General features: G+C 33.7%; 1 protein-coding gene across 1 annotated transcript in view; it reads right to left on the reverse strand.

Moving 5' to 3' along the window:
* Positions 1–24,352, reverse strand: part of LOC114331867 (ankyrin repeat domain-containing protein 12) — a 140,882-nt gene that overhangs the window by 39,384 nt on the left and 77,146 nt on the right. Inside the window, exon 5 of the mRNA XM_050653291.1 lies at positions 14,538–14,731. Coding sequence (XP_050509248.1) covers positions 14,538–14,731 — 194 coding nt within the window. The remainder of the gene's footprint in view (positions 1–14,537; positions 14,732–24,352) is intronic.

Raw genomic sequence — 24,352 nt, forward strand, 5'->3', positions numbered from 1 at the left:
GATCGAGATGCACCAAAATTTGGGAATAAGTAGGTCATGACGTAACTAAGTAAAATCTCCAGGCGCAGAACGCTGCGTGGCCGACAAAGGGGTGGTAGCAGGGGTGAATATAAAAATTATAAGGGGTTTTTTGAGACGTTCTGATCAAGATAGTGCACCAAATTTTTTAAATAAGTAGATCATGACATAACTAAGTAAAATCCCCAGAGCCGGAAACCAGAGCCGAATCCCAAAATTTGGTAAGAAGTAGGTCATAACGTAACTAAGTAAAATCTCAAAGTAGTGGCGGCAGTTGTGAATATAAAAATTATAGGGGGTTTTTGAAGACGTTCCTGATCGAGATAGTGCACCAAAATTTGGGAATAAGTAGATCATGACATGACTAAGTAAAATATCCAGGGGCGGAATGCTGCGTAAGGGACAAATGTTGTGCTGCGTCACAAAAAAAATTATACAACCAGGACTTTGACCCCTTAAAACTACCTTTATCCCCAACTCTAGTTTCTGAATGGTGCAAATGTTGGTGCACTATCTCGATCACGAACGGCAAAAAAACCCTTATATTTTTATACTCACCCCTGACTACCACCCCTTTGTACCCCAAACAGAGTTCCGCCCTTGGAGATTTTATTTAGTTACGTCATGGCCTACTTATTCCTAAATTTTGGTGCAATATCTACATTATGAGGGTCACAAAAAAATAATAAAAACCGCGACATCTGCCCCTTATAACTACCCTCGTCCCCTACTCTGGTTTCCGGCTCTGGGGATTTTACTTAGTTATGTCATGAGCTACTTATTCCCAAATTTTGGTGCATTATCTCGATCAGGGACGTCTCAAAAAACCCTTTACAATTTTTATATTCACCCCTGCCCCACCCCTTTGTCGGCCACGCAGCGTTCCGCCCCTGGAGATTTTACTTAGAAAACCTATGTTTACGTATTACTAAATTTTGGTGCACTATCTCGTTTATAAGAGTCACAATAAAAACCGCGACCCCTTATAACTACCCTCGCCCCCACTCTGGTTTCCGCTCGTTGGGGAAAGTCATGTACACAACTAATTCAACATATACCCGTACAGTTTTTCCATATTACTTAGCACGCACAAAATCAGCTCCCAGCTCTTAGACTATATATATATATATATATATATATATATATATATATATATATATATATATATAAACAAATGAAATAGAGAATGTGGAATGTACGAATAACTCACACATCCACTATTTCTGGCTGGGAAAAATTTTTCGAATAGAATCAAAGATCCAAACACCAGTTCTTAGAAATGTATTTCGCCCTCTTCAACGTCCGTGGGCTCATCGGTAAAGATGAGAGGTTGAATATCTTTAGACACATTCCATCAAAAAACAACATCCGAGACATAGACATAACAGGAGCGTAAATCTACGCCCAACCTGAAAATGACAGTCTCAAGTTTTAATTCCCTAATTACTTTAGAGTAAGTAAGATAATGTTTATGAAAAAACAAAAGATGTAGATCTTTGAAACACACTCAGTGATCAAAAGATCCACAGGTACTGGTTTAACGACCACTCGTACGAAATCAAACAAATGAAATAGAGAATGTGGAAAAATCCCCTTACGAATAACTCACACATCCACTATTTCTGGCTGGGAAAAATTTTTCGAATAGAATCAAAGATCCAAACACCAGTTCTTAGAAATGTGTTTCGCCCTCTTCAACCTCCGTGGGCTCATCGGTAAAGATGAGAGGTTGAATATCTTTAGACACATTCCATCAAAAAACAACATCCGAGACATAGACATAACAGGAGCGTAAATCTACGCCCAACCTGAATATATATATATATATATATATATATATATATATATATATATATATATATATATATATATATATATATATATATATATATATATATATATATATATATATATATATATATATATATATATATAGTACTTATAGTCAGTTTATCAATTTTCAAATTTATTTTAAACATATTTTTCTTCACTCCTGAGAAAGGGTGAAACTCACCCCTAGGGCAAAAGCACACATCAGCACAATATGACTTTTTTCCTTTAGACCAGGGCGCATCTGTAAAAACATTAGTACATTTGGACGTTGAGAGGTGACTCCAATTTTTTTGCAGAAATTGCTTGAAAATAAATCAAATAATAATATTTGAGTTATCCTCCCTCTCAAAAAGGTCCGGAACATTGTTTAAATAATCAAAATGTCAAAAAATTAAGGAAAAATTCGATTTTTTTCTTGGTTTTTTGATTATAACTTTAAAAGTATTCATTTTCGAGAAAAGTTTTACTAACATAAAAGTTGCATAATTAAATTTCCTACGATATAGAATTGGTTAAAAATTTAAGGAATAGTCACCCTTGTTGCAAAATAGCAATAATTGTGAAAAAAACATACAAAAACAAGTATTCGCATTTTACGTTTTTCAACCATTTATGCTACACTTAGGACCTTCATATTTCACCCTGAAAAATTTTATGATACAGTTAAACAATACTGTAAATTTCATTAAGATCGGTTCAATATATTTTGCAAAATAAATTTTGCAATCCAGCTTTCGTAAAAAAATGCATTTTTTCAAAATGTTACAGGACTGAAAATAAAGCAGATAGCAAGTTGAAAATTTTTTTGCATATAGAAGTGCACTGTACCTTTCATTTGAAATTTTTCAAAATTAAAATCGCTTAACACCACGGCGTCAGGAATTTTTTTAAATAAACATTAATTATTGGTGCTACGCGTAGGACAGCGGATAGGTTGCTATGATTGGGCATTCCAATGACCTTTGATAATGATTGATACATTTTAATTTTTGTGACATTTCGATATAAATAAATAAATTTGTTTATTGCAAAATAAAAACACATACTCTATCCTTTGAAATAACACTTTTATTAGCAAAAACTTTCTGTGTTCATATATTTTAACTTAAATAATAAAAGTTTATTATTTTTAAACATATGCAATTGTTTAAACAATATTTCACAAACGATAATAAAATAAGTTTGATTTTTGTGGAATTAAAAAATTAAAATACAACAAAATATAGAGTAAAAAATAATATAATAGATAAAGATTGGAAGAAATTTTGGTGGAAATCAACCTGTGTGAATCGAACACCGCTGTCCTGCGCGTAGCACCAAAAATTATTGTTTATTTCAAAAATTTTCTGACGCCGTGGTAATTAATCGATTTTAATTTTGAAAATTGCAAATTAAAGGTACAGTACACTTCTATAAGCAAAAAAAAAAATCAACTTGCTATCTGCTTTATTTTCAGTCCTGTAACATTTTGAAGAAATGAATTTTTTTTGCGAAAGCTGTATTGCAAAATTTATTTTGCAAAATCTATTGAACCGATCTTAATGAAATTTACAGTATTGGATTACTGTATCATAAAGTTTTTTTGGGTGAAATATGAAAGTCCTAAGTGTAGCATAAATGGTTGAAAAACGTAAAATGCGAATACTTGTTTTTGTATGGTTTTTTTCGCAATTATGGCTATTTTGCAACTAGGGTGACTATTTTTAAAGTTTTAACCAATTCTATGTTGTAGTAAATTGAATTACGCAACTTTTATGTCATTACAACTTTTCTCGGAAATGAATACTTTTAAAGTTATAATCAAAAAAACGAAGGAAAAAGTCGAATTTTTCCTCCAATTCTTGACATTTTGATTATTTAAACAATGTTCCGGACCTTTTTGAGAGGGAGGATAACTCAAATATTATTATTTGATTTATTTTCAAGCAATTTCTGCAAAAAAATTTGAGACACCTCTCAACGTCCACCTCAAAACATATCCGCCCTGGACTACTTGGGCATGTTAGCTATGTGTATGCCAAATTTCATGTCAACCCAAACGGTTCTTTAAAATCTGGAGCAAAAACCGTTAGTAAATGGACCAGTAAGGTTCCCTTCACTTTTATTTTATACACAAACTTTCTTTAGTAGAGTCTTGTAACGACTTCAACTATTACGGCTTCGAAAGGTCTTTATTATAACACTTGCTCAAATATACTTACTCTCGTCATTTATATCCAGTAAAACATTAACGTAACGATTCGTCTACTGAATAATAAATGAATAAAATATAAATCTAAATGTTAAAAAACCTACTTAAAGAACATATTTAAATTAATGTTATGTACCAATGGTCACATTTCTTACAAAAGATACAATCTTAATCTTGTTAAAAATAGCCACTCTATATGAAAGTAGGTATAAATAAACATTTCATTTTTGAGAAAGCAGAAAGCTCTCAATAGGCAGGTAATTGTATTTCTCACGTGAGCTTTAGCCTTGGCACTATAGTTAACGACAAGATATCCATCGGCGTGATCTCATTATTGTATGCAGTGTCCGAAAAAAGGTCAAAGAAATCAATTTTTCGCGACCCTCGAACTTTGTTTCAAAATCAATGTAAAATAAACTCTTAGTTCTATGTAAACTTAGAGATGTTACTAAAATTTATTTTAGAATAAGGCTGTAAGAGAACTAGAACGATTAATCTATTTTTCTACGACTGTTTAATAATATGCTCATTATTCACTATTTTTAAATAGATAATAACACCCAGTACTTTACCCGTGAGTAATAGTTCATTACTCACGCGCTGAAGTTACTCACGGGTCATTACTCACGGGTTGAAGTTAGATTCAAGTGGTGAATGGCACTTATTCATATTATTAGCAAATAAAATTATTTAAACTTTAAAATTAAAATAATCATTGTAATTATTTATATCAACAATTAACTTCGAAAAATGTTTAAAGGATTCTTAATTGTAACAACGAATCAGTATATTTTTTACGTTCAAATTTCAACATTTGACATTTTAGATTGACCTTATAGTACTTTCTTTCACGGTTTTTGCCGTAAATTTTAAAGAACCGCTTGTATTGACATGAAATTTCGCATACGCATAGCTAACATGTCAAAGAAAAGAAGTGACATGGTGCCGATGTATGTTTTTGCCCTGGGGGTGATTTTCACCCCATCTCGGGGGTGAAAAAATATACATATGTCCAAGATAAGTCCCGAAATAGATAAACTGACTAATTTTAAGCAACTTTTGTTCTATAGGGTTTCTTCACCAAATCAATACTTTTCAAGTTATTTGCAAGTGAATATGTTCATTTTTCAACAAAATAACCACGTTTTTAGACGGTTTTTCTCAAATTACTCAAAACGTAACAATTTTTTAAAGTGTTTAAAAAGCTTTATTTCTGTTTTTATAAAAAAAATTCTAGTATCAAATGTAAGCAGGTTGCGCTCAAAATAAAGTTGGTCCCTTTTGTTTTGGCAAAAAAAATCAGGAAGATCACCCCCCCCCCCAAATTAGCAACTTAAATGAAATTAATGGTTACAAGTTATTTTACTTGTGTTGTGTTTATATGATCTGTAAGTTTAATCGATTTAAGGTGCTTATTTTTGAAAAAAATTGGTTTTAAATTAAAATTTTTAAAAAATTTAATTTTGAAAAAAATGCTTTTTTTTAAATAACTTAAAAATGATTAGAGATACCAAAAATCTTAAACAATAAAAAAAGTCGGCTTTACTTTTCTGAATATTTTGTATTTTTTTTTTGTTTTTCTGTAAGACAAAAATTGGTTAAGATTCGGTGTTTCTAAATTTGCATCCACTCGTGATAACTGACTCGTTCAAGCCCTTTTAACTACAGCTCGTTCAAAAATAAGGACTTTGAACCGAAAAAACTTACAGATCATATTATGATCAATACATACGCGAGTAAAAACTTGTGAAGTGGTAACAGTTCATTTGAAATGCAAATTAGGGGGTTGTTTTCCCGATTTCTTACCAAAAAAAGGGACCAACTTTATTTTAAGCGTATAACTTGTTAGTTTTGATGATAAAAATTTTTTTGAAAAAACAAAAATGAGCATTTTTTAAACACTTTAAAAAAGTTAAAGTGAGTTTTCCTCAAAAAAGTGCTTTGTTTTTTGGTTATGGCACGTTAAAATATTCGATTTGAAATTTGACGAATATGAACCTATTTTTCATTAGCTATAACTCTGCTTCTACTAGGGATAGTCACCTAATATATACACCATGTTTTTCCCTTTTTCACATGCTATATTTTTGATAAGAATTTTTTTCGACCAAATACTTACTTTTTGAGTGTATTTGAGGAAAACCGACTGAAAACGTGGTTATTTTGTAGAAAAATTTACATTTACTTGCAAATAACTCGAAAAGTATTAACTTGGTGAAAAAACTTTATAGAACAAAAGTTACTTAGAATTAGTCATTTTATCCGTTTCCGGACTTATTTCGAACAGATATATTTCACTCCCAAAAGGGGATGAAACTCACCCCTAGGGCAAAAGCACACATCGGCACAATATCACTTTTTTTCTTTGACTTGTTAGCTATGTGTATGCCAAATTTAATGTCAATACAAGTGGTTCTGTAATATTTAGAGGTTTTGCCATTACTATTATTAAAAGGTAAACATAAATAATGGTGACTCATTCAATAAAAGGATTTACGGATATGAAATTTATATCAATGAATTATATTTCACTTACTGTTGATTGTGTAATAGATTTTTATTGGGAGCAAACGATCTTTTTCATGTAATTGCCTTAAAATAGGTCTTATTTTTAAAAGCATATATGTATATAAAATATGTTTTCTTATGAAAATTAAAATCTTTAGACAGACTTTAATAAATAATGTACGTAGTTGATAGTTACATTTTTCTACTAATCCAAATAAAAAATGTCGTAGAAAAAGTATAATATTCTACTCGCATGTAATGGCTATTACTCAATCTGATGAATTACGACACTCGCCTACGGCTCGTGTCGCAAACTTCATCATCGTAAGTAATATCCATCATTACATGCTCGTTGAATAATATACTAATTATCTCAGGGGAAACTAAGACAAATAGCAAAATATGGTATAGTGCGTGGTCCGATAAGTACTTAGCCTCTCCGCCAATTGTCGCCACTATCGCAAGAGAAATCTACGATCATGTCATGAATTTTTGGAATAGAGGTATTGTTTGGTGAAATCTACGAAACTCAAAAAGAAAAATTTTTAGATACCTGGCCGGGTCAAAGTTTTTAACAGGGTACTTTTTTACCTTATTTCTCTGGACTATCAGACTTACCCTGTCTTTACGTCTATTTCCACAGATTTTGATGGTAAGGTTTGCTTTTTTTCATTAGTTTTCATCCGATATCGACAAGTGTCCTGTTCATCTTAGCCGACCCATTTTTTTGTATATTACATCCCAACATCCAACAAGCTTCTAAAGAAAAGTAAGCAACTCCTTCATACGGATGAGAAAGTATAACCCTAGAGCTGACAGAACTTATACAAAAATTAATATTGCACTGCAAGATACCAGACGCATGGAGAAACAGCATAACGATACCAATGCTCAAGAAAAGATACAAAGAGGACCACAAAAATTAAGATAGAGGTATAAATCTACTGAACACCGCACTTAAGCTAACCACAAAAGTCTTAACCAACCAAATCAATTAACTAACAACTTTATCAGATGAACAACAAGCATTCAGATCCGGAAGATCCTGCATAGACGCCGTATTTGTACTGAGACAAATCAGAGAAAAGGCCATCGAGTACAACAAACCAGCATATCAATGTTTTATAGACCTGACAAAGGCTTTCGATCGCATCCAAGTCGAAGAGGTCTTACACTTACTCTATAGTAGAAACATACCAATCAATGTTATGCAAAACATCGAAAACATCTACTTCCATAATCGAATACAGGCAAAGATAAATGGAAAACTAACACAGTCTATACCAGTACAAAGCGGAGTCAGACAAGGTGACTCGTTAAGCCCACTTCTCTTTAATATAATAAAGGACGAAATAATAGAAGCAGTACCTAAAGGTCATGGTTATAGAATGGGGAACAAAGTAATCCAAATATTATGATTAATTATTTAGTGGGAAATAAGCCACAATTAAATTGAAAAAATAATTTTATTAACTCCAGGAGGAAAATAAACTTCCTGTAGCTGGCTGTATACCATAAATCACAAAAATACCAAGTTTCTTGTAAAAGGTATATATTAAAATACCCTAAATAAGGGTCACAATACAAAACGTTTTCGGATTAAGGAATCCATCATCAGTGTTTAAAAGCCAAAATTTGCATGCCTGAGCCACCAAAATGTATCGGGTAAAAACCCTTTAAATGTAAATAATAAGGATGTTTTACATATTTATATAAAATTCATTGGATGGTATAGATAAACCTGGATGTTACCCAGGGCAACACAGGACTCTCTCCACGTGGTTGGAACTTTTTTTGGAGAAAACCTCACATATTGGATTTCAAGAGTTGGCCATTGAAATCCAATATGTGAGGTTTTCTCCAAAAAAAGTTCCAACCACGTGGAGAGAGTCCTGTGTTGCCCTGGGTAACATCCAGGTTTATCTATACCATCCAATGAATTTTATATAAATATGTAAAACATCCTTATTATTTACATTAAAAGGGTTTTTACCCGATACATTTTGGTGGCTCAGGCATGCAAATTTTGGCTTTTAAACACTGATGATGGATTCCTTAATCCGAAAACGTTTTGTATTGTGACCCTTATTTAGGGTATTTTAATATATACCTTTTACAAGAAACTTGGTATTTTTTTTTTAATTTTATTAACGTTTTTTTGTGAATTTTGTGGATGCGAACAATTTTATTTAGGTGAAACATCAAGACCATTAAACGTTAGAATAAGTGAACATCAGTCTTATATTAAAAATAGAGAATTTGATAGATCTCAAATATGTCAACACGCATGGGATAATGAACATAGAGTTCAGTGGAGAGATTCAAGTATAACCCTGAAAGAATCAGATAGTAAAAAAAGAGAAAAATCAAAGAAGCGGCTCTAATTATGCTAAATGAAACCAATTGTGTCGCAAATTCCTCGGTAGAATGCAGTAGGATGTGGTTTTCCATACTGAAAGAGGAAGTCAATAGAAAGAAAATACCACGATTAGTAAGTCAATAACATATCGAGTTAGTACAAATTTTATATTTTAGTATTACTTATTGTATATCTATGTATTATTAATATTATTTATAATTTAAACATATTAAAGGCAGAATTTGGTATTAGTTTTTTAAAAGTAAATTAAACGTAAGACCAAATACTTACGATGTCGGGATAGTATCACGAGGTTTTTTCCTGGTTTTCCCTCGTGATTTACTATGGAATCTCTAACGCGAGAATTTTACTGTCATCGTTGCATTTAGTTGTCTTTTTAAAGACAGATCACATGCTATGATTTTTTTTGTGGCGGATATTCTTGAGTTGGGATTGATTTCATGTAATCGAATGAACTATCTTTTAGTAAAGTCGTCCCAGGAACGCAACTCATAAATATTGGCGATCTCATTTTAAAGTCTTCTACTTTAAAATGTATAATATACGTCTGAATTGCCAATATAAATGAGTCAGATTAAATAAATTATTAGAAGAATTTTTTTACTTAGCAACAACATTTTTGTGTATTTTAGTAGTATTTTGTATTTTGACAACGAAACCCGATTTGGGCTTCGAAACGTTAATAAAATTATTTTTTCAATTTAATTGTGGCTTATTTCCCACTAAATAGTTAATCATAAAAATGCCACAAGAAAATAGCTTCAGAACAACATCCAAATATTATGTTATGCAGACGACGCCGCATTAATCGCCGAGACAGAAAACGATCTCCAAAGATTAACACACATATTCAATACAACAGCTAAGAAATACAATGTTATATTATAGACCGGGAGATATTATACAGAAGTTCAGCCACGATTTTCTAAGTCCTGCCTTTTGCAATACTGGAAGAGTAGACGATGTACGTACAATCTGTGGAATCATCCACAAATTTCCTGTGACATTTTCCTGTAAAAATTAGATTTTCCCAAAAAATAAAAATAGGGTTTTGCGATGAATTTCTAAGTCCTGCCATATCCGTAGATAGACAGGATACTATCGATTTTATGAAGAAATTTTTTGGGCAGGAGGGTTGCAAACGGGGTAAAGGAGTATATGTATACAATCATGTAAGGAATAATAATGAAATTTTCATGATTTTCTAGGTCCTGCCAACTAAATAAACTAAACATATTTATTTCAAAATGATCAAAAAACGTCTCAAAAAAAATGGCATGACGTCTCCTAATGTTTAAGTATACCTGTCCCTTGGAAAATTCAGCGGAAAATTTTCACCCTGATTCCGCGTCCTGCCTTTAAAAAGTTATAATACTCAAATACAATCAATAACTTTTCGGTACTCGGCAGGAAGAATAAACGGTTCTTGTAAGACGGCAGGAGTCCTAGATTTGTAAGAAAATTCGTGAAAAAGTCAACGATTTTCTGAGTCATGCCCTTTTGCACATGTTTTAAGAATCTTAATATAAGTCTATTTACAAAGAGGCAGGGTGGTTTTATGGTTATTTTGTATACAGGGTGAGGCATTAGTGTGACAAAATCCAATTACTCGTTTGTCGTAAGATACGAAAAAAGTTATTTAGGTAAAACATGGGCCACAGATAGCACTATGATTTAACAGTATTTTCTAATATACAGAGCTACCCGTTTTCACAGGGTGACACAAATTTATGATTTTTAAATGGAATACCCTGTATATTTTTACATTTTTGGATTCTACTCGATGTTCTCTTTAATAAAATATAGTGTTTTGAAATATTATACGAGGTAGTTTAAAATATAATTACGTTTTTTTGTTAATTTTGTAGGAACATTCACACTCTATACATATTGTTAGTGATTTGATAATCAAACTTCTATTAATTTGTGTTTAAACGATTTTTAATATAATCTACTATTGCCAGTTATTGATAGTACACCAAAATGTTTAATTTTAGTATACGGGGTTGGTTGAAACTCGGAATGAGTATTTTCTGAGTTTTCTTAAATGGGACACCCTGTATTTTAGTATTATAATAAAATGATATTTTATGGTACCTTTTTATTTGTTAAGAATTTTCTATACCATATTTATATATTAATTTCGGCAGTAAATTGATACAGACAGATTACTCAGGTGGTTTTTGGGGTTTCTGAACAAGAATGTCACATTAGAACAGATCTTTACCTAGTAAGTACTCAGGGTGACTAATATACACGCCATATTCTTAAATTTCGAGGCTTTCAGACACTAAAGTGATGCAAGTAGATTATTCGAGGAGTTTTTTGGTTGCTGAACATGAATACGCCATCAGAATCGACCTCCAAAAACTCTCTAAATTCGAGATCAGTCACCCTGGGCACCAGGTGCTCCGAGGGTCGGTTGTAATGTCATATTCGTGTTCGGCCATCCCAAAACCCTCGAATAATCTGTTTTCTTTAATTTATTGCCGATATCCCACGAAACTCTAGATGACGTGCCTTAGAAGCAACTCTGGGCACTAGGTAATTCAAAGGTCGGTTCTGCTTCCGTATTCGTAACTCCATAAATCTCCCAAATAACAAAATTTTGCCCTTAATACACTGATTTTGACAGGTTTATGAACTTTTGGATGCATGTTATGCACTAAAATGCAATTTCCACCTATTTTTATATTGTACACCTTTTCTTGATGTTATCCTGAACACAATGCAAAAAGTTGCAAGTAGATAGATGCTGTATTTAAAAATCGATTTATTCTGGTGTTGTTAGTGTTAGTACATTTTGCTATCAAATATAGGAAACAATATCAGGACAATATCTACAATCTTACAATATCAGGAAAACCAGTTGAGTGCGGCAACTTAGCGCCTGTTACTAGTTTTCGTTTTTCGTTCTGCAGCTATTTTAAAGAAACTAATTACAAGACTTCGATATGCTTCTTCTAGACGAAGCATATCGAAGTAGAGGTCGTCCGCCAACCAGATGGTCTAATGACATCAAACGGATCGACAGAAACTTGATGGAGACAGCACAGGGCAGAAATGCATGGAGAAGACTGAGGGAGACCTATATCCAGCATTGGATAAATCCGGGTTGAATTATGACGATGATGAATTACAAGACGCCATCTTTAAAGAGCTTTCTCTAGCTTTCCACGGAAGCATTTTTGAACTAGGTGAATTCAGTTAAATTTTTTTAAAATTATCTGAGGAATCTCCTGTTTTCGTTTGTTATGAGAGCTTCTGGACACCCTGTGTAATATAATGGGTAGGTAAATTCCCTACTATAACCAATAAATTGTAAAAATTGTTTATTTACTTTTATTGCGTTTACTTATATAAAAATATGATCTAATCACTTAAAATAAAGATGTTACAGTTTGCTACTAGATTTGAAAAGTGTGTAAAAATTCCGAGACATTATTCAGGAAAATAATATTTAGTAGGATACGATTGTTTTAATGATATACAAATTAATTTTTTGTATTATTCATCTTTGCGGTTATCCTGCCAAGTTGTAAACGGTTTTAGATTAGTGTTTTTAAAGCATACTCGACATGGTATGACTCAGAAAATTGTGGTGATATGAATATGTTTGTATAACACCCTGAAATAATTTTACAGACACACCAATTTAATTTTTTTATACGAAATAACTATACAACCATCCTGCCTCGTTGAAAATAGATTTGTATTAACCTTCTTGAGATATGTGCAAAATTGCATGACTTAGAAAATCGTGTAATTTTCCACGAATTTTCTTACAAATTTTTTAACTATATATAGTAAAAAAGGTGTAACTAAACATCCTGCCATTTTGAATAATGTCTACTAAAATTATTTATTTTATAACAAAATTTATTTTATGACTTAGAAAATCACGGAACCAGAGTGAAAATTTTATACAAAATTTTCCAAGAAACAAGTGCGGTTAAACATTAGGTGACGTCATGCCAACATTTTTTTGGCCATTTTGAAATAAATATGATTAATTTATTAGGTTGGCAGGACTTAGAAAATTATGAAAATTTCATTATTTTTATTACATGTTTGTATATCTGTATACTCCCTTAGTCCTTTTGCAACCGTCCTGCCCAAAAAATTTTCTTCATAAAATAGATTGTATCCTGTTATTATATGTATATGGCAGGACTTAAAAATTTATCGCAACTCCCAATTTTTTTTTTCATGGAAAATCTAATTTTCACGGGAAAATGTCACAGGAAACCCGTGGATTTTTCCACAAATTGTAAGTACCTACGCTAACCTTCCAGTATTGCAAAGGGCAGGACTTAAAAAATCGTGGTTGAACTTCTGTTAATATCTCCCGGTCTAATAATATCAGCAGAAAAAAAACAAATGTATGACAACATCTAAATACCCACTACGATGTAAAATCGAAATTGATGGGAAAATAAAAAAGCAGATAGCAAGGTTAAGATATCTGGGAATAGATATAACCCTTTACGGAGATGTTAAAGAGGAAGAATGACAACAAAGCTTAAAAGCAAGTAAAGCGGCGGGATCTCTGAATGACATAATCTGGAAGAACAAACACCCAAGACAAGACATAAAAGCAAGAATCCATAAAGCAGTTATCAGACCTATATTGACATACACGGCGGAGACAAGTCCTGACACATCTAAAACGAGACGACTACTAGAAACAACAGAGATGAAAATACTCCGACGAATATCAGGGAAAAGTCTGCTGGATAGGAAAAGAAGCGAAAACATAAGAAGATCATGCAATGTAGAAGACATAAATGAATGGGTGACAAAACGGAAACAGGAGTGGAACGAACACATTAGTAGAATGGCAGAGGATAGGATAGTACGAATAGCACAAGTCACCAAATGGACGAAGAAGTATTGGCAGACCAAGGAAAAGATGGTGCGATAATTTAAACGATTTAGGAGGCTGATATTGAAGAAGAAACAGGCTTTAAAGCCTACATATAAGAAGGAAGAAAAAGATCCCTAGTATAATGGAAAATAAAGACTCATTATACAAGGAAATGTGGAAGGCCGAAGATCACGAGGAAGATCCGCAACAAGATAGATCGATCAAATTACAGGAATATGCAAAAGACCTATGCAGAGAGAGAGAGATCTTTGGAGACGAACAATACACGACATCACGTCGACCACTACACTCAATCCGGGGGGTCAGGATTGAAGAGAGAGATCCCTAGTATGTATATCCCAAAGCATAGTCAAAGTCAAAGTTAAAAATTGTGAAAAACAATAATTATTAAATCTTTCCAATTTCTCCAATAGTACCACAGATCAAATCGAGATCCCCTTCAAACTCTACTTCCAACATTTCCGGTCCCGACAACCAGCCACCAGGTTTCTTTAATCTCAATCAAGGTTTTTCCAAGTATTTCAATATCAGTAACTCTAATAATACTGACCATCTATCTTCAAATTTTATTAGAAATTTCTTTCATGTTCCAGAATATTTTTTCGAATATTTTTGACCTGAATCTTTCAACATCCTCCAATTAATTTTCTCTTAACAATAATATAAAAGGTTAAAAAGGGAAAAGAGCTAAGTTATGATGTAGAATTAATAAATCTTACTTTGCACATGTCTGCGTTATCGTTCAGTGCAGCCATATGTAGAGAACATCGACCATCATTGTTTCTTGCGTTTACTTGACTGGGTCTTATCTCCAAGAGCCACCTCACCAACTCTCTTCTACCAGACGCAGCTGCATCGTGTAGAGGAAAGTCACCTCGAGCGTTTCTAAGCCATAAGTTCGCTCCATGTGAACCTATAACAATATAAAAATGTAAAAGAACACAACCTATACATAACGTACATGTTAGGCAACAATGGAAACGTAATATAAGAAGGTCCATGTCACCAGCCCCCCCTTTTTCGATTTGAGGGTAAAAAAAAAGCTCGTTCGTTTGTATTGCGTTAGTACTGGATTGTATCACCCTTCATTCGTTTGTACTGCCCCCACTCTTTTAAATCTGCCTGGAGGGGCTGGTGACATGCCATCCCCCCCTTTTTCGAGTTGGAGGTCAAAAAAAGCTCATTCGTTTGTATTGCGTTAGTACTGGATTGTATCACCCTTCATTCGTTTGTACTGCCCCCACCCTTTTAAATCTGCCTGGAGGGGCTGGTGACATGCCATCCCCCCCTTTTTCGATCTGGCGGTCCGGGATGGGTATGTTCGTTTGTACTGCGTTAGTATCTGATTGTATCGCCCTTATTTTGTTTGTACTGCCCCCACACGTCTAGATTGGCCTGGGGGGGCCAGTGACATGCTACCCTCTACTCTGCACTTTTTGCCGTCTGAATGTCGAAAATAGGCTATTTCGTTTGTACTGCGTTAGTACTGGATTGTATCACCCTTCATTCGTTTGTACTGCTTCCACCCTTTTAAATCTGCCTGGAGGGGCTGGTGACATGCCATCCCCCATTTTTCGATTTGAGGGTCAAAAAAAGCTCATTCGTTTGTATTGTGTTAGTACTGGATTGTATCACCCTTCATTCGTTTGTACTGCCCCCACCCTTTTAAATCTGCCGGAGGGGCTGGTGACATGCCATCCCCCCTTTTTCGATCTGGGGGTCCGGGATGGGTATGTTCGTTTGTACTGCGTTAGTATCTGATTGTATCGCCCTTATTTTGTTTGTACTGCCCCCACCCGTCTAGATTGGCCTGGGGGGGCCAGTTACATGCTACCCTCTACTCTGCACTTTTTGCCGTCTGAATGTCGAAAATAGGCTATTTCGTTTGTACTGCGTTAGTACTGGATTGTATCACCCTTCATTCGTTTGTACTGCTTCCACCCTTTTAAATCTGCCTGAAGGGGCTGGTGACATGCCATCCCCCCTTTTTCGATTTGAGGGTCAAAAAAGCTCATTCGTTTGTATTGCGTTAGTACTGGATTGTATCACCCTTCATTCGTTTGTACTGCCCCCACCCTTTTAAATCTGCCTGGAGGGGCTGGTGACATGCCATCCCCACCTTTTTCGATCTGGGGGTCCGGGATGGGTATGTTCGTTTGTACTGCGTTAGTATCTGATTGTATCGCCCTTATTTTGTTTGTACTGCCCCCACCCGTCTAGATTGGCCTGGGGGGGCCAGTGACATGCTACCCTCTACTCTGCACTTTTTGCCGTCTGAATGTCGAAAATAGGCTATTTCGTTTGTACTGCGTTAGTACTGGATTGTATCACCCTTCATTCGTTTGTACTGCTTCCACCCTTTTAAATCTGCCTGGAGGGGCTGGTGACATGCCATCCCCCCTTTTTCGATATGGGAGTCCGGGATGGGTATGTTCGTTTGTACTACGTTAGTATCGGATTGTATCGCCCTTATTTTGTTTGTACCGCCCCCACCCGTCTAGATTGGCCTGGGGGGCCAGTGACATGCTACCCCTCTACTATGCATTCTTTGCCATCTGAATGTCAAAAATGGGCTATTTCGTTTGTACTGCGTTAGTACTGGATTGTACCGCCCTTATTTTGTTTGTACTACCTCTACCCTTCTAAATTTAAAACAGAGAAGGATTAGTGCTAGGAGTAAGGACACAAAATCAGCCAAACCTTGCACATAGTAACACCGCGGGTGTAAAATTTGGTAAATTCGTCAAAAATGAAATGAATTAAATTTTGAAACTGAAAAACAGGCTTGCAAGCCACTCTCCACTCTCCATGGGGAATGGAAATTTACCCCCTCAGATGGATCTCGGAGTAGTAGCGATTTGAAAAATGGTACATGTATTTGTTGGAGACCATTTTCAATCAGAAATCACAGCAGCAGCGACCTTGTCTTTTTCTACTAGGAAGAAATTTATCCATCCCCTCAATAAATTTTACAGTTTCAGACGCTATCGATATGAAAATCAAAGATCTTATGCGGCGCATTCCGAAATGCACTCTTCGTTGTACAATTTCAACCTCTCTGAATAACTGATTAACTGAAACATACATACGGCAGAATTCATTGGAATCGAAAATTATTAAAAGTATTTGGAACATTAAATGAAAACTTCCCACAATCAATATCTTTCTTACCATCTAATGTCAGAGACCAGACAGTAATTGCCGCTGCTATGTTATGGTAATTTGTTTTCTAGAAAGGTTTATATTGTTCGTTTATGACTGCAATAAGATTCAGAATTTCCGTATTTCATTTGTAAAATAAATATAGTGTCAAAAACTGGCTTATACATTTGACGCACTGTCCGTCAACGTGTTAATTGACTCTACAGATTCAGTGCCAAAACGAGACATTTTTATAGAAAAATATTTGCAAGTATATTAAATGCCAAACTGACCTATTAAATAAACAATGACATTGCAATTTTCGATTTCTACTATGGAATTATCGCTGTATAGACCAGGGCGAATCTGTTTTGAGATGGATGTGAGAGGTGGCATTCCGATTTTTGCAGATAAAATTAGGTGACAACTTCAGTAATTATAATTGACTTATGCTCCTTTTCAAATATGTTTGGAACATTATTTAAAAAATTTAAATATTTAAAAATTTCGAAAAACATCGATTTTTTTCAACTTTCATTGCTTGTAACTTAAAAACGATTAATTTTGGAACAAAGTCATAGGGAAATAAAATAAAGATAATTGAATTTTGTATGATATACGACACGACTGGTATAAGATATCTTAAATGATTATCCTTTCTGCAAACTAGCAATAAATACAAAATAAGAGGGCAAAATAAGCCTCTTTTTATTCAATGTTTTTCAACCACTTTGGTTGCACTTAGAACCTTCGTATTTTACTTAGAAAATTCTTACAACATACTCAATCCGTCCACCAAATTTCATTAAAATCGACATAATAGATTTTGTTTCGACAAAAAGTAGACCTGTTAGAAGTTTGCTAATTTTTTTACATATCGAGAGGTACTTTATCAATCCAATACACTTTACAAAATTAAAATCGGATTATTTAAGGGGCCTCAGCACTGTTTTAAGGATATAAACAATTTTTTGCTTATAAACAAATATAATGAGGACGTTTGAGTTGGAATAAATTCATTTTCTCGAGAATGGGCAACTCTGGAGGTAAATCCCTAAACAGGTCGATTTTTATATTTAAATTATAATTTTTGGGATATCTATCATACTACTAATGTCATCCATCTGGCTGTGATGACGTAATCGATGATTTTTTTAAATGAAAATGTGGGTCGTGTGCTAGCTTATTTGAAAGATTATTCAATTCTCTATTTATTACATAATTATTTATTCAGGGTGCCCAATTTTTTTTTAATTAATTGAGACAAACAGAAGAAAATATTTAATTTAATTAATTCGAGATACATTTTACTGTTGTCCTAAAACAGAAAAAATGTTTATTTGATAAATACCAGAAAAATGAATTTATTCGTATTTATTAACTCAAACGTCCTCACTGTATTTGTTTATAAGCCAAAAAATTGTGTATAACTTTAAAACATTGCTGAGGCCGATTAAATAAACCAACTTAAGTTCTGTAAAGTGTATTAGATAGGTAGGGCGTATCTTTATATGTAAAAAAAATTAGCAAAACTTCTAAATAATGGTCTACTTTTTGTTCAGAAAGTTTATAAAAAATTTTAGCTTTTTTAAAAAAATTTAGATTTCAAAATTATTATGCAAAATCTATTAAGTGTATTTTATAGTCGTATTAAATTCAATTATCTTTATTTTATTTCCCTACGACTTTGTTCCAAAATGAATCGTTTTAAAAACGATTGAAAAGTTGAATAAAATCGATGTTTTTCGAAATTTTTAAATATTTGAAATTTTTATTAATGTTTCGGACATATTTTAGAAGGAGCATAAGCCAATTATAATTACTAAAGTTGTCACCTAATTTTATCTGCAAAAATCTGAATGCCACCTCTCACATCCACTTCAAAACAGATCCGCCCTGGCCTATACAGCGATAATTCCATAGTAAAAAAATCGAAAATTGCACTGTCATTGTTTATTTAATAGGGCAGTTTGTCATTTCATATATATGCAAATATTTTTCTATAAAAATGTCTCGTTTTGGCACTGAATCTGTAGAGTCTTTAACACGTTGACGGACAGTGCGTCAAATGTGTAAGCAAGTTTTTGACACTATATTTATTATGCAAATGGAATACGGAAATTCTGAATCTCATTGCAGTCATAAATGAACAATACAAACCTTTCTAGAAAACAAATTACCATAACATAGCAACGGCAATTATTGTTATCTGGTCTCTCGCATTAGATGGTAGGAAAGACATTGATTGTGGGAATTTTTCATTTAATGTTCCAAATACTTTTAATAATTTTCGATTCCAATGAATTCTGCCGTATGTATGTTTCAGTCAATCAGTTATCCAGAGAGGTTGAAATTGTACAACGAAGAGTGCATTTCGGAATGCGCCGCATGAGATCTTTGATTTTCATATCGATAGCGTGTAAAACTGTAAAATTTATTGAGGGGATGGATAAATTTCTTCCTAGTAGGAAAAGGCAAGGTCGCTCCTCTGATTTCTGATCGAAAATGGTGTTCAAAATATCTCCAACAAATACATGTACCATTTTTCAAATCGGTAGCGTAGAACTACTCCGAGATCCATCTGAGGGTGTAACTTTCCATTCGCCATGGAGAGTGGCTTGCAAGCCTGTTTTTCAGTTTCAAAATGTAATTCGTTACATTTTTGACGAATTTACCAAATTTTACACCCGCGGTGTTACTATAATAGTTTTGGCTAATTTTGTGTCTTTCCTCCTAGCATTAATCCTCCCCTGTTTTAAATGTAGAAGGGTAGCATGTCAATGGCACCCCAGGCCAATCTAGACGGGTGGGGGCGGTACAAACAAAATAAGGGCGATACAATCCGATACTAACGCAGTACAAACGAACATACCCATCCCGGACCCCGTGATCGAAAAAAAGGATCCCCCTCCAGTCAGATTTAAAAGGGTGGAACACTACAAACGGATGAAGGGTGATACAATCCAGTACTAACGCAGTACAAACGAAATAGCCTACTTTCGACGTCAGATGGCAAAAAGTGCAGATTAGAGGGGTAGCCACTGGCCCCCAGGCCAATCTAGACGGGTGGGGGCGGTACAAACAAAATAAGGGCGATACAATCCGATACTAACGTAGTACAAACGAACATACCCATCCCGGACCCCCATATCGAAAAAGGGGGGGATGGCATGTCACCAGCCCCTCCACGCAGATTTAAAAGGGTGGAGGCAGTACAAAAGAATGAAGGGTGATACAATCCAGTACTAACGCAGTACAAACGAAATAGCCTATTTTCTACATTCAGAAGGCAAAAAGTGCAGAGTAGAGGGTAGCATGTCACTGGCCCCCCCAAGCCAATCTAGACGGGTGGGGGCAGTACAAACAAAATAAGGACGATACAATCCGATACTAACGTAGTACAAACGAACATACCCATCCCGGACCTTCAGATCGAAAAAGGGGGGGATGGCATGTCACCAGCCCCTCCAGGCAGATTTAAAAGGGTGGGGGCAGTACAAACGAATGAAGGGTGATACAATCCAGTACTAACGCAATACAAACGAATGAGCTTTTTTTTGATCCTCAAATCGAAAAAGGGGGGGATGGCATGTCACCAGCCCCTCCAGGCAGATTTAAAAGGGTGGGGGCAGTACAAACGAATGAAGGGTGATACAATCCAGTACTAACGCAATACAAACGAATGAGCTTTTTTTGACCCTCAAATTGAAAAAGGGGGGGCTGGTGACATGGACCTAATATAAGATACAGTAGTGTTAAATACGATAAACACATGTAGCACTCACAGAATGCTCATCATCATCATCATGAATATTAAGCACATGAACCATAAGGTGATAGCATCATAGATCATATACATGTAATAAGAACAGTAATCGAAAAATCAAACGAATACAATATATCACTCTGGATAGCTATGATAGATTACGAGAAAGCATTTGACTCCATAGAAATGTGTTCAATCCTTAATGCCTAAGCAACAATAGAATTGGTGACCGATATACATTGTACCTAGGCATTAAGAATATGCATACCAATGCAACATCGCAAGTAAAAACAAAACAAAATTCAGAAAAGTTGAAACTACAGAGAGGGGTAAAACAAGGAGATTCTATCTCATCCAGGCTATTTATTTTAGCTCTAGAAGACATGTTTAGAACTTTAAAATGGGCAAATAAGAGAGTGGCTATTGACGCAAACCCGAGTCAGCTCAGATTTGCCGCGTTAATGATAAAAGACAGAGAAGAACTGAAGGAAATGCTATTAGACCTATAAAAAATCAAAAAGAAATATAATAGTTAAAAATACATTTAGCAAGAAATCAATATATCTAACAAACGAATCTCTAGATATAAGTGAGTATATAACTCGGAACAATAACAATGTAGAAAAGGTTGAGTCGAATATATATTTAGGAAAACAATCTAATTATCAAAACTTAACATACCTATAGGCGGATTTAAATATATGTTCCTAAGCATGGACACTGTGGACAGCATTTGGAAGATTACAAACAGTATTTAAATCTCAAATGCACCTTACCAAATACTCTAAAGGCAAAAACTTTCGGATAATACGTATTGCTGGTTCTGACATATGGAACTGAAATATGGGCTTTTAATATCAACACAGTTCATAAACTTCAAGTAACTCTAAAGAGAGCTATGGAACGGAAAATGTTCAATATTCAGCTCAGAGATCTTAAATAATCCAATGAAGGTATAAGAACCCTAAAAACACAAAACATTCCAAGAATGTACTATCAAAGTTTTATTAACGTTTGAATGTCCTGGATATTGAAGGAACATTCGGTGAACATCTGATTAAATTATTGGTGGTATGTTACCACAAGACATTCTATGAACATACTACCAATGTCCTATATTTTAAGAGAGGCCATTTACTATTCAATTTGCGTTCATTTTCAAATTTGCCGCGCGTGTATCTATGTATTAGGTAATCCAAACCATGTGACTTTTGGTTGGCATACAAAAAGTTACAGAGGTTATGTTTGTTATGTCGTATTTTGTCTATTTTGGATTCATTTGGATTTCATTTGCTGTATTTTGTGAACATTATAAACTTTACCACAATGCAAAGTGATTATTTAAGGAAATTATTATTAGAAACTCCAGATGTTGGAGAATATTGATGAATTTTGCAAGCAATAGCATTATTTCTTTTATTTTTTTAGATATTTATTGAAGCTGAAAACAATTGGAGATTTAGATCCATATACAATTCAGTCAGATTATAGATATTTATACATATCTGTATCTGTATCTATTATAGATATTTATACATATCTGGTGGAGTCTCACAGTAACTACTCTAAGCAGCAGATGAAAGCATACCAAAGCCTTCTGGCACATAAATATTTTACAGCTGGATTTGTTTTTAAAGTTGGAGTAAAGTTGGAAGTCACGAGCAACAACTTCATAAGTACCTACAAGAATATTGAGGAAATCCAGCTCCTCGATACTACTGGGCAAACTAGAAGATTGAAGAGGACAAATCCTTTTGAACTAGTTTGAGTGATAGGTGATAGTGAAAAGCAGAGCATAGTGGTTGTGTGCCTGTGTATGTTAGAATAGTGCACGATCTTGTTAGATTAGATAAGAGACGTTATGGGGTAAGGAACAGTAGTAATTTAGGTTAAATTAAAATTGCTCATTGGTCAGTTATGACCAGATTGTAGAACTAAAGAAACTCAAGAACTAAAAAGAAGAAAGAACTAAACTAATGTTAGTTCAAAGTGAGTTATTGGCAATTGAATGTGTATTTTTTTCGACGAGTATTGAAATCTAAGTATTCAAGCTTAAAAAACGGGAAAACGATGCAATGTATAAAATCTTCCTGTTAAACATTTGCCAAAGTACTTCGGAATACCTATCAAATGAGCTTCAGAACAAGGTAATAGAGTCAAAATTAAGCACCTTATAATGAAAATAAAAGAACGGTTTCGAATTTTTTAGGAAAAAGTGAAAAATAAGACATATGCCATTTCCACAAAAAATTAAAATTTATAGTAATCCTTACAAGAACTTCTTTATATTAGCATAAGTAATGTTTTAGATAATTTTGACCGGTTTAGAATGCATATTTAAAAAAAAAAGATATAATGTAAAAAAATCATAATTTTTAAAATTATTGTAATTCACATATTCTTCTGATAATAACTCCAAAAATACTCAATATACATAAAAAATTATATATAACCAAATTTTAGTTTTTTCTGTACCAAATATTTTACCCGTTTTAGTATTTCTATAGGGTAAAAAATAACCCAGCTAGAAACGTTTAAATCTTAAATTTTACTGTGGAACCATGCAACCGGGGTCATTTAACCTTTTATTTTTAAGAAAGTAAGGGGTTTAAAAGATTAGTTTCAAGTTGCTTAAATAGCACTTGGAATTAACTTTCAAAAGGTTTTTAGATGAACGTGATATCGTAAACACGAACGGAGCAATTAAAAAAAAACCAATAACATTTTTTGGAAAAATTTTTAAAGATAAATTGTGAAAAAATTTTGGAACATAAATTTTAACGCTATCAACATGTTCGTGGTCTCATTTAATAGATATTTTTAAGTAATTTGACAAATGTTTAATAAGATTATGTTATAAAATGCACCAATTTCCCGTTAATTCAGCTTGAATACTTAGAGTTTTTTACTCGCCGAAAAAAATATACATTCAATTACCGATAACTCACTTTTAGTTAACATTAAAATATTTTTATAGTAAGGAGTTTATTTCATTTTTTATTAGCTTTAATTTTGATAATTATAACTTTTTTGTAAAAACTTACATTTTTTGAGTTATTGATGAAAAATTGGTTAAAAACATGCATTTTTCTCAAGAAAAATTAAAATATTTGATCTTTAATAACTCCAAAAGTTTTGATTTATTTTAATAACTTTATATAACAAATTTTGCTTGAAATTTGTCCCTCTATCTAATTATGGTGTTATTTTTAATAAAATAATTTTCACCCCCGAGAAGGGGTGGCATCCACCCCCGGGGTAAAAGCGCAAGTTGGTACCATATCACCTTTGTTCCTTGAGATATCCTCTAACCACTCACCAATTTTCATGCAAATCGATGGAGCTTCAACGAAATCGGAGGTAATAGCTCATATCCACCTTCAGTGACTCCACTAATATACTTCTGGTATATCGTCGGTGATGTGACAATACCTCATATCTGCTTTTTCATGAATTTTGTAGGAGACGAAAAACCATTTTTAGGTTCATGTCCTGTTTTCACATGTAAGGTTTGACATGTTTTGTAGTAAATAGATAGTTGAATTTACTACAAAACATGTCAAAAAATATCATATAAAAATAGGAGGTGACTGTAAAAAAAGTTTTTAGTCTCTCTTAAAAAACTCA

This window comes from Diabrotica virgifera, chromosome 6 (assembly GCF_917563875.1).
Source record: "Diabrotica virgifera virgifera chromosome 6, PGI_DIABVI_V3a".
In the NCBI taxonomy this organism is placed as follows: Eukaryota; Metazoa; Arthropoda; class Insecta; order Coleoptera; family Chrysomelidae; genus Diabrotica; species Diabrotica virgifera.